This window comes from Zeus faber (assembly GCF_960531495.2).
Source record: "Zeus faber genome assembly, chromosome: 10".
NCBI classification, from domain to species: Eukaryota; Metazoa; Chordata; class Actinopteri; order Zeiformes; family Zeidae; genus Zeus; species Zeus faber.
The window spans coordinates 12,974,383-12,986,463 of record NC_137199.1 but is presented as its reverse complement, the minus strand read 5'-3'; the positions used below and the strand labels follow the sequence as shown (position 1 = coordinate 12,986,463).

Sequence of the window (12,081 nt, the reverse complement as noted above, 5' to 3'; positions counted from 1 at the left end):
TCTTTGATTTGACGTGTTTATTCAGGGTAAATATTGGCGCCGCGGGGCCACGGGCGCCAGGAGGTCCCGGAGGTTGTCAGCTCCTAATGTCAACACAAACACAGAACCTGGCCTTCGTTAAACCGCGTAGCCCCGCCCCACGTCGGCAATGACGCGCGGGCGGGATCGCCAACTGCTGTTGTGACCGCGCCCACCGTGGGAGGGGCTCTGCGACTCGGAGGCGTCGGGGCTCCGCGGCGGAGATGCCCGAGCGAGCCGAGCGGAAGAGCAAGCCGGAAGTCCATTCATTCCCTCGGAGAGGGCCCCGCCTGCGTGCGGGGCGAGCGGGGGCGATTGGGTCCTTTCCGGCGCATCCCGGGCCCCAGGGCCCGGGGCCTGGTTCCCGATCAGTTCCGGAGAGGGTGGCGTGTCCCTGCGGGAGAGGAGAGGCTGCAGACCGTTTCGGCAGCGCCCTCGCCGCCTCTACGCTAGATAAGATAAGATAAGATAGGGATACTGAGGTATTCGAGGCGGATGATCCGCTGTGGCGACCCCTAACGGGAGCAGTCGAAAGAAGAAGAAGAAGAAGAAGAAGATTAATCCCCAAAGGGAATTCCAGTGTTACAGCAGCAGTGACATGACAAAACACACATAATTTACAAAAACACACGTTCTTTTTGAATCAATTACTATACATATACAAACACACACACAAATATATGTATGTATATACACACACACACAGACGTGTGTGTGTGTGTGTGTGCATTTTTAACACATTCACAATCAATGACATTGACATTCAATCATTGACACTGACTTCACATTTGTTAAATGTGAAGTCAATGTTAATTACTAAAGTTTATACCTAAGCTGTTAAACAGAAAGAAGTGTTTCGGTGGAATACACCTTTATAACTATAAGTACTTGGACAGAAAGTAATGTTTGGGTAGAATACACCTTTTCAACTATATGTACTTGGACAGAAAGTAGTGTTTGGGTGGAAAACACCTTTATAACTATAAGTACTTGGACAGAAAGTAGTGTTTGGGTGGAAAACACCTTTAAAACTATAATTTGCAAGGTGGCGAGGTTGTGAAAAACTAGGGTCCTAGGGTGCTAGAAATGTGGCCTTAGGACTGCTGCCTCCTCTATTTCAGGAACATGCTATTGTCTGTACCATATCACTATTATGAAGTAAAAAAAAACTGACATGTCGAAGTTATCATACATTTCAGGTGTTTTACTATTATTGATCGTACATTGTGCAAAGAGTTGACTTAAATAACGTAATTATTGTACACCTGGCAACGCTGGGTGCGACAGTACTACTGGAAGTCACGTTTTCTTTTGGATGTCACCATATTCACTGTCAATAAATCTCTTATGTAAGTGAATTGTGTATATTTAGGTGCCAGCCACAAAGAGGCAGGAGCCCTATTGCTTTTTTTATTGAAAAACTGACATAAGTGGTGTGTGGATCTCACAGACAAAATGAATAAAACGTGTATTCGAGGCGGTCCCGACAGGCTGTCGTCCGAGTTTGATCCAGATCTGTCCTTTATTGTGGAATAATTTAGGAAAAAGCTGTATTTTTTATCGTTGCCATAACTACACACAACTGATTTCATTATATATCCTCTACAATTGATGTCAGTTAAATGACTTACCTTAGTTTATTTATTTATCAGAATCAGCTTTATTTGCCATGTATATTCATATACATAGAAGGAATTTGACTCGTTTTTTTTCATTGCTCTCAATGTACATACAATGACTAGACATACAGCTTAAACAAAGACAATGAGCTAAAACATAAACATTTTTTAACTATATAGAGATGTAGATGTATATAACATATGTATATGTATGTGACAAATAAGCCTCTTCAATCTTTAATCTTGTATATAAAAGTGTGTGCGTGTGTGTGTGTGTGTGTGTATGTGTGTGTGTATACAGTGTGTATGTATATATATATATATATATATATATATATATATTGGGTTCCTCATCCTGACCATCCCACCGGTGACAGTACAAACCGACCAGCGATGAACCCAGCAGACCCGGTTGTCAGAGTTTTTTTCTCTTTCCTCATTCCCTGATATACGAGGCGGGGTCGTAACATTGGAGCCAGCCCTTGGCTGAGCCTCAAGGCCGAAGCCGGTTAGGCTGGTACCTGTCTGGTCCCCACCTGCCTCCGAGGATCACGAGCAGTCCCCCTTCTGTGGGTCGTGTCTCGCGTTTTTCTCTCGGGACCCTCGGAGATCCCCCGGGAGAGGACCCGGCCCAAGGGGTCTCTGCGGCAGGCCGCTCCCCGGTCTGCGCGGCCAGCCACCTCACCCGAGGCCCAGCCGGTTCCAGCCGCCGGCCACCTCACCCGAGGCCCAGCCGGTTCCAGCCGCCGGCCACCGCACCCAAAGCCCAGCCGGTTCCCACTGCTGCTCTGCTGGTCCTGCCCGTCCTCGCCCTGAAGCCGGGCCGACCCCCCCCCCCCCCCCCCCGAGTGACCCGGCCCCCGGGTCAAACTCCGGAAGGCCTCCTCCCACCTACCCTGTTGCCTGGGCAGGGTTTCAGCTCCCCGCAGTCCACCTGAAGTGGGCCTACGTTTTCCTGATCCCGTCTGACACTGTTCCTGGACCTTCATTCCCGGCCGATAAGTTTTCCCTTGTTTTGTTCCTCAATAAACCGTGTGTCTGCAATTGGGTTCTCATCCTGACCATCCCACCCTTGACCATACAAACCGACCCCCTTGACAACTTTTACTTTACTTTCGATGTATTTATTTATTTTTCTCTTGCACTGTTCTGTCAACCTCTGCTGCGTAACACCTGAATTTTAAGTGTAATCTAAGCTCATCGAACCTAAATATATTTTAACATTCTACAAAGTTGGCTTCAAACATAAACAAATCTTAATAAAAGCCCTTCACATTTAGGTGAATAGGGGTGCATATTGAAAATTTGCACTCTCACATTTTATTATTTTTCATTATTACATATAAACATAACTCTATTCCCTTCTATTTTGTACCCCCACTTTGTATTATCTTTTTCGGTCTTATTTTTATTATTATATTCACTAACTGCATTACATTTTAGAGATCAGTTAGTATCAGTTAGTTAGCTAGGAATTGGGTTAATAATAGTTTGGTAACTATTGTGCATAATCTCTGGGTGTGTTGCAAAGACATTTCACGGCATACAGTATATGTATGTGACAAATAAACCTCTTGAATCTATACCTTTTTATTAATAAGATGATTTTTATTGTTACAACTAGTACTATGACACGATTCTACATTGGCTCTTAAAAACGTTCAGGATTACTACGAAATTCTTTTAATGACAAAGTTTGAGTGTCCCACTTTCACATTAAGAACAATAGCCTCAGTCACTGTGTGGGACGGGTGATGCGTGCACAGCTGGAGGAGACACATCTGGACGGTGTCTTCACAGGAGGACACGTATGGAGGTTTCCAGCACATGTTTTTGGCTCGGTGTATTAACCATGTTCCACACATGACCCTGGAGGTCACAATAGTTTCCTGCACAACCACTTTTCGTGGCTGTCAACCTGCAACTTCTCTGCAACTGCGTTCTGGTTTCACCAGTCGTTGTCTGAAATAAATTCATAATACCTAAAACAAGTCAGTTATAAGGAAATGGTTTTTTTTGTTTTTTGTTTTGTTTTTTAAGTAGATAAGGTGATAAATAAACCAGGGCTATTCAATATGTACAATGGCGGGCATTGACCACTAGGCGGAGCTACAACTGAAGTCATTGAAATTGGAGCGCACAACTGCTCTGCATCAGTGATTATTTAAATTCTAATCCGTAGAATGACAGTTAAAAAAATATTTACTTACTTACGTGTGTACACAGATATATTCAAATTAATAAATAATTTGTCTATAGTTGAGTTGTATTTATTTAGCAAAGTAATTTGAGGCAAACTCAAGTCCAACCACTAATCGCAGAACAAAGTTGTAAAGAAATTGTTTATCATTTTCCCATTTGGATGTAGTCAGCTTGATTTTGCTGTTCTATTAGTATAGATAATTTCACTTTACTTACTTAACACATCTGTTATTTATTTGCTAATTGGACATGAAAACAGAACATCAACATTTCACACTTATCCCCAAACTCCAAAAGAAATAAGCCATACTTTAGAAAATGAAATAGGAATTTTAAATCGGAATTCTCAGAACATCAGAAATAGGGGAAGTATCTATGTAGAGTAGTTTTATCTACTGTAACATCCTTTCATAATATGGTTGGTCATTTGGGCTACGTGTCTTTAGGTTCCAACAAATTAGGAACAGCACTGATCAGTTTATATTGGACTAAAGACACCAAGCTAAAGTTTTCAACTCAAAGCCCCTTCCTGCTTTATGTACATTTTTCTCAAACAAGTTTCTCAATGTTTTGGGTGTGTTTTGCTTGGAATTGTCTTTTTTAATTATATACATCAAATATTATTCCTTGATGTGTCCTTCTGCAACATGAGTTTCATGTTTATATTTCATGCTTCTAATGATATTAGAATATATTATATATATTTCTGCATCACTGAGTCTCAATATTTGAAAATGAACCAAAATGAACCACGTATTTCCTGTTGCAGAGCCTGTTCACCAGAGTCTTTTTCTGGTGTCATGTCATGTTTTTCCTTAAATTGAAAGACTTTACCCGATAGGGAAACCCCCAGGGGTGTTTTCTGCGGCCCTTAGATAAACGAGGGTTTGGTGATTTCAATGATCAGTGACTCGCAGAATGTTGTTTGTATTGTCTAAGTTCTGCCGAATGGGCCGCATTATTCCTGCACAAAGAGGGTTGCAACCCGGTCTCCCCCTTATAGAATTCACTGCAGCAAAACAGTGTTTGGACAGCCACGACAACGCTGTGAGGGTGCCCTTTGCACAGCCTGAAATACCCTATTACAACATACTGTATAATATACAGTATGTTGTAAGGGGGTATTTCAGGCTGTATGTGTGTGCACTGAACCAGGGAAGACAGCATTCTTTTTTTATGCATCTTCTAAATAGAATAAACTGCGAAACACAATTACAATGGATCAATTTGATGGAGTTATTATTGGAAAATTATATTATGAATGATATTATAATGCAAAGAAATTGTGGCACGGTGCTTTGCACTGCTGCCGCACAACAAGAAGGTCATGGGTTCGATTCTCGCCTGGGGTGCTGTTTGCACCGTGCTCCGGACGGGGTTATCTCCCGATTAGACGCCTCTCTGTGTGGAGTTTGCATTTTCTCCCCGTTCTCACATGGGTCTCCTCCAATATAAAAAAAAAAAAAAAAAAAAAAAAAAAAGGACCCCAATTAAAAACATACAGCGTCCTGCCCCTCTGACCACGACATGGATCCACCACCAGGAATCGGTCCCCAGGCGCCGACGAAGGCTGCCCCTGGAGGAAGGACAGCAAGGATGGGAAACATGCAGAGGCTTAATTTCTGTGTGTGTGTGTTTGTGTGCGTGTGTGTGTGTGTGTGTGGGTGTATACCTGAAAGACAAATAAAATGATTCTTCTTTAAAAAATGTATTGATTGGGAATGTTTTCTGACAAAAAGCAGGTTTCCATCTACGTGGACAGATGTAGATAACGGGTTTGACACACAGTAACTCCGAATCAACTGCTAAATGATACAAACTATCATGAACACTTAACAGCCAACGGCCAGGATTTTGTGGAATCAAGGAACAACATGAGTGAGAATGAAGAACAATGTTGCCTTGGTATGAAGTTGTCCGTGCAGTACAGCTGAAACAACGTCAGACTTGCTGGCGTCAAATGGAAAATTATGACACTTGAGTCACATATGGCACATTAAAGAATATAACAATCACACATTTCATCCGTTGGTGTTGCTTTGATCGCAGATCGACTTTTTCAATGGTCGATCGGCGATATCGGGAAAAGCGCCCCATCTCTTTCCAGCTGCTTGGGGGTTGTTCAGGGTCACTGCCTGTGAAAAGAACACAAAATCAAATAATCATCGTTTTTGGTCTTATGTAATTTGGTTCTTTCAACTGTTCCTCTCCCGTAGCTCGGCCAACGCAGACACAGCATGGCTGAGCTACGGCCATGCTGTGTCTGCCTTTGACCGAACCATCTAGGATGAAACCTAATGGGGCGGTTTCTCAGACGGGGGTTTAATTAAAATCAGGACTAAAATAATCCTACTTAAATGACTCCAGGATTTAAAAACGCCTTCCTGAGACGTTGCTTCATTCAAGGTGAGTTAGTCGTGGACTAGAGGTGATGTAGGACGAGTCAGCTCCTTCCGTAAGCTCTTGGCGCTGGTCCTAGCCCAGATCATCCATTTCCTCCAGAAGGTCGAGGCGGAGGCCACGCCCATGAATCCAAAGGTTAAAATGTAAAACCTTCACTTAGACCGAGATCCCCTCTAATGTTCCTTCTGGAAACCGGATTATTTAAACCAAGACTAGGGCAAGTCCGAGACCGTCTTAAACCATGACTGAGGCTACTTCACTTAGTCCAGATGAAAACCGTGATTTAGTCTAAGATGAGGCCTGTGGAAACCATCCCCATATCTTCCAGTTGAGACAGTTATCAGAGTCGTTTACGGACACGGGCCTGCAAAGCTGACGTACACACAAAAAAAGGCGTGAGACATATTTTTGGAGCAGCCCTCAGCATCGTTTCAAACTCTAATCAGCCCGCGAATCACTCGGCACATCGGCGGTTTCTCCCTTGACAGATGTACGGCTGTAAATGCCGACGTTTTTAACAAGCAGGGGGAGGGGGAGGGGGAGGGGGAGGAGGAGAAGAGAAAGGAGGAGGAGGAGGAGGAGGAGGAGGAGGAGAAGAGGGAGGAGGAGGAGGAAGAGGGAGGAGAAGGAGAAGAGGGAGGAGGAGGAGCAGGAAAAGAGGGAGGAGGAGGAGGAGGAGGAAAGGGAGGAGGAGGAGGAGGAGGAGGAGAAGAGGGAGGAGGAGAAGGAGGGAGGAGAAGAGGGAGGAGGAGGAGGAAGAGGGAGGAGAAGGAGAAGAGGGAGGAGGAGGAGCAGGAAAAGAGGGAGGAGGAGGAGGAGGAGGAGAAGGAGGAGGAGGAGAAGAGGGAGGAGGAGGAGGAGGGAGGAGGAAGAGTAGGAGGGGTGCTCCATCCCCCTTGTTCCCTTTCTCTTGTTGATGCTGACGCCGGGCCGATGGGAGCGCAAATAACAGCTGCGGTTTTTGCAAGTTGTGGAAAGTAATAATGTACAAGTACTTAGGTACATTTTTTCAAGTATTTAAGTATATTCCGTTATAAAGACTTTCGGCTTTTACTCCGCAACATTTCGAAGCAAATGTCTATACTTGTAGTACTCACTAAACTGAAGGTACCCTGCTAAATGTAGGAGAGAAAATCGACTTCATGTCCATACTTTTGTTTTTGTTTTTTTAATTTGCATTTGTATTTATATACGCTAAGTTTTGAGAATATGGATTTATATCCATGTACATTCTTTCAATCAGGATTTGTATTTATATAGACAAATCAGCAAACGCTATGCAGAAAAAGGTACAGTACTAGTCCTTTATACCACAAATATAGAATGAATATGACTAGAAAAGTACTTTTAATACTCGTATTACTTTCAGTATTTATCTACTTTTACTTCAGTAGAAACGTCAACTTGGTACTTTCACTTTTGCTAGAGTACTTCTGTGTATTTGAACTCAAAGCTCTGAGTACTTCGTCGTTCAGCGCGCTTTGGCCGGAGCAAGTTTTCTCTTGTGAAAATGGAGGCGGGCGGAGGCAGCGTGGAGCTGGGGCGGATGACAAAGGTTTACAATAACGAGGACGTTTCTGAAACAACCGGCCACCGACGCTTGGAGCGGCGGTCCTCCGCGCAGCGTGGGAATCGGACTTGGGTGACCTCACTCCTCAGCTCGCAAATCTGTCTCCCATTACCCAAACAAGGGAGATGGAGAGGGCGGGGGCGGGGGGGGGGGCCCTCTCTTGGCCTCTGCAGAGTTTGGTTCATAAATAGATGTTTATTGATAGATCAAACGCGTGGTGTCAGATGTCCTGAGGAATGAGGTGAATAATACTTTCCGTTAAAAAAAAAAAGGGGGGAATTTGTTAATTCCTTAGAGTAGTGTGGGTAGCAGAGGAAGTGGGGCTTTGAGTAACGCAAAGGGAATGTTTCGGGGCCCCCACATACTGTATCAGTATCGCCCCGAAAGATGGTGGACGAGGCTTATATCATACTGTATATACTCGCAACTGGTGAATAGGTGGTGGTAGTCGCCGTGGTGCCGGGTGACCTTGGTCTCTGGAAATCCGGTGATTTTGTGAAGGTCGGCTGTTATCTGAGGCATGTGGGCATGCAACGACACGGTACCATGATGCGAGTGGGAATTCTGCGTGGAGCGGCTGTGTCATTATCCACCATGACTCACACACCCGGGGTCGACCCGCCCGGAATCCAGCAGGTTAACTCGTGGTCAGGGAGAGGAAAAAGGGGGAAACTACGGATATTTTGCACAGTTTTACCATCCTGAATTTGATGCCACCTGCAGTGTACCCCACCCCCCTGCCCCCTCCTCCTCAGAAAAATAAACCTTCATATGATCCCACTTTCTGCTTTGCGTCACAGCGGATGTGGACGCGTCGGCGCGCCACCGAAGACAAAGCAGCGTCCCCATGTCGCTGATAAGCATCAAGGTGCAGCTATGAGTCGCTCCCACATCACCTCGAACATTTTTCTGACGGTTCACAACTTGTCCGTTATCGTGGGCTGTGCCACGTTTGTTTTTTTTTTTGGACTCGGCGCGAAACAAGGACGCGCTAGTCACAAGCATATGTCATGTTCCCGTGAATAAACCATCACTGAATCTCTTATTCAATATTCGGTTTTTATCAGAAAATCACTGAAATAACGTCATAGTTATAAAAAAACAACTAAGCTGGCCATATAGTAAACATTGTGTACTTTGATATCTAAATGAATTCTTTCACATTCTCTGTGAATATGTGTATCGATTCATGTTTTACGGTGGTTTTATGAGAATGACCCAACTGCATTATTTTGGCTTTTTTTTTTTATAGACCCAAGAAATTTGACGCAATATTGCCTTCAGGTTTCCGTCTCTGGTTACGTTGAGTAAATCTGTCTCCAAGGCCGACATAACATGAGATCAAGAGGCGGTGAGGAAGAAAAGGGGTGATTACACTCCTTTCACCCTCCTTTTGGAGTTACTTTGGAACGAGTAACAACTCGTTGGCTTTGCCAGCTCTACCCCTTATTAGGAGAGGAGCGCAGCCAACGCTCTTCCCTTCCCCTTCCCCTCCTGCTGTCACACGGGGTTTTATAGGGACGGTGGGACGGATGATAAACATACAACATGCATTCTTCACCCACACACACTTTGAATACACACACACACACACACACACACACACACACACACACACACTGAAGAATGCTTTTGCCAAGTCGCTGCAGTCGTCCTATCCCGAAGCCCTGTTCTTTTCATACATTTCACAAAAGGAATCAAAAACACACTCTTCTAACTGTTGATCACACACGCACACACACACACACACACACACACACACACACACACACACACACACACACACACACACACACACACACACACACACACACACCAACACAGCAACAAGCGATAGCCTGCCTAGGAAATTAATATGCTATGCAGCACACAGGCGGACAGTGACTACCCCGCCAACCCCCCTCATCACCATTGCGCGTGCGCGCACACACACACACACACACACACACACACACACCATGAAAAATCTGTGAAGGAGCAATAGGGGAGTGTAAGAGAAAGGCATAAAAGACAGACATGAGAGAGCATGAAAGAGAGAGGGTGAGCAAGAGAGAGAGGGAGAGAGAGAGAGAGAGAGAGAGAGGCACAGGAGGAGGAAAATGGGGGGGGGGGGTGTTGTGAAGGAGGGGAGCATTTGAGGGGAACAAAAAGTAGACTACAACACAAGGAGAGGAGAGCGAGTAAACGTGCGTCTGGACAGAGCAGAGCAGATAGAAAGGAGAAGAAAAAAGGAAGACTTAAAACAAAAAGTAAAAAATTATAAAATCCGTCCAACAGGTACAGTGAACCGTTTAACTATTTACTAACTTTAGCTGGCTTTCCTGTTGTGTATTTATCAGGGGAGACATGTGCGTCCATGGCAGCCGCTTGAAGAGGGGTGAAGAGGTATTTCACTGTGTGTGCCGCTCTTCTCCAACAGGAGGGAAATCCTTCACTGGTCGGTTTAAATTTGGTTCCCACAGAGTGAACCTGGCTCACTACCAGGAGAGAGGTCACTATACCCTCATCTCCTTTATTTTAATTACATTTATTTTATTCCTGGTCCCAAGGAATGTTTAGTATGCTGGCCGGTGAGTAGGAACGGGAATAAACCATCCCACAAAACCTGTTTTGAAAACTCTACACACAATTTTTTACTAATTACTAACTACAAATTGTTTCTATTAATCAATATTTTTAGGACCACTAGAGTAAAAATGTCTTATATACATGTTTATCTATTTCTTTCTTTCCCTTTGTAATGTTACAGATGTGACCAAGGTTTTATTAGCAAATACGCCTTTTGTTCCACTGTTTATCTCGACCCCTCTTTTCGACGTCTATACTATTATTTTTAACTTACTTATTATATGACGTTGGCATCAACATGTTCAAGACATTGCTTATCTCGTTTGTCTGAAGCATCTTCGTCATGACCACTCCCTTGCCACTCTCAGTAATGAATCTGCCATTTCTGTTTGCAGAGATGACGGTGTTACTGGGCAGGCACCTGGCTGTGCTCCTACTATTTCTGACCCCTGATTGTTTTCTCAATTTGCCCTCACCCCTCCGTCCCTCCCTGCTGTTAACCCACGCCGTCTCCACCCCCTCCCCCATCACTCGCCCACGAATCTTGTTTGTGACCGATGGAGCCACAGACGAGGAGGACTACGATGGCGAGCACCTAGACAACCGCCACTCTCCTCCCCGTTCTACCACCCCAGGGCCTGCCCCTCATTTTCACCAGGCCCAACTTTGCGAGTACGATCCTTGCAAAGAGAACCAGGAGCCCTGTGCCCAGCTTTCACTAAAAACCGGGTGCCTGTGTCCTGGCCTCAGCGGAGCTAACCAGCGCCCTCACGCTCCTCACCTCCGGGGACTGGTTCCAGCCAATGACGAGAATGGCAGAGACGGAGTGGAGGTTCAGTGGTGTGCCCCGTCCTCAGTTGTGTCCGGGTACAGGGTGGTGGTCGAAGGAAGTAAAGGCCAGACCGTGGAGTTTGGGCATCAACTGCGACACGGGTTGCTGGGGCCCTTAGAGGCTGGCACCAAAGTGTGCGTGGAGGCGGTGAATGCGGCCGGCAACAGCGCTACTTCGGAGTACTCCTGCATGCGTTTTAAGACCCCCGAGTCTCTCGGCAGTTCATTGCAGTTGGGGGTCATAGTTGGAGTAGTGGCGATTCTTCTCTTCGTCCTGATCGTCGCCCTGATCGTCTGGAGGTGCCGGGCGTGTCGCAATGCGACTGGAGGCTCGGCTGAGGGACTGGGGAACCCTTCCTACAGCACAGAGGGAAATCTGTGAACCCCGAATGGAGTCACCACGGGTTGACTCCATCCCGGTCGTGTTCGCACGCCCACAGAAGGAATAAGGGATACAGTAATGGACAGAGGGACAAAGCCAAATGACTTTCAGGAACTCTATTGGGATGATGGTTGTGTTTGCTAAAATGTAGGATCATTTTAATACCATGCTTTTTTTAATATAGTTTTTGTACCAATAAATTACAGGGGGGGGAAATAGACTAACTGTATCTATGAGAGAGTTTGTCACCAGAGGTTTATTTGCTGGCAAATTAACCTATTTAGACTTATTACAGGGTACTAATGACATGACAGAAGTATTGTAAATATTTTAGTAAAAAAATACAAGTTTTTTCTTCTAATAAATTGTTACCTTTTTCCAAAAAGATAGACTGAATGTAATTTGTTGTTGAGAGATTTGATAATATCTTACTGTTATTTAAGTTTTTCACTAGAGCAGGTGCAACTCCCTATTTTGAAAATGAGATG

The 12,081-nt window shown here is 44.9% G+C and overlaps 1 protein-coding gene across 2 annotated transcripts; it reads left to right on the top strand.

Annotated features, from left to right (window-relative positions):
- Nucleotides 1-9,956: 9,956 nt before the first annotated feature.
- LOC307235733 (LRRN4 C-terminal-like protein) lies at nt 9,957-11,972 on the top strand. 2 transcript variants are annotated; one of them, XM_080007920.1, is made up of 3 exons: nt 9,979-10,061; nt 10,152-10,197; nt 10,776-11,972. In XM_080007920.1, the coding sequence occupies exon 3, from the start codon at nt 10,778-10,780 to the stop codon at nt 11,591-11,593; it is 816 nt and encodes a 271-aa protein (XP_079864046.1). In that variant the 5' UTR covers nt 9,979-10,061; nt 10,152-10,197; nt 10,776-10,777; the 3' UTR covers nt 11,594-11,972. The 2 variants fall into 2 exon arrangements, with proteins under 2 accessions (XP_079864045.1, XP_079864046.1); XM_080007919.1 differs by lacking the exon at nt 10,152-10,197 and having other exon boundaries at nt 9,957-10,089; nt 10,776-11,970.
- Nucleotides 11,973-12,081: the final 109 nt, after the last annotated feature.

Coding starts and splice junctions, on each gene's coding strand:
- LOC307235733 (XM_080007920.1), top strand. CDS start 10,778: ATGACGGTGTTACTGGGCAGGCACCTGGCTGTGCTCCTACTATTTCTG.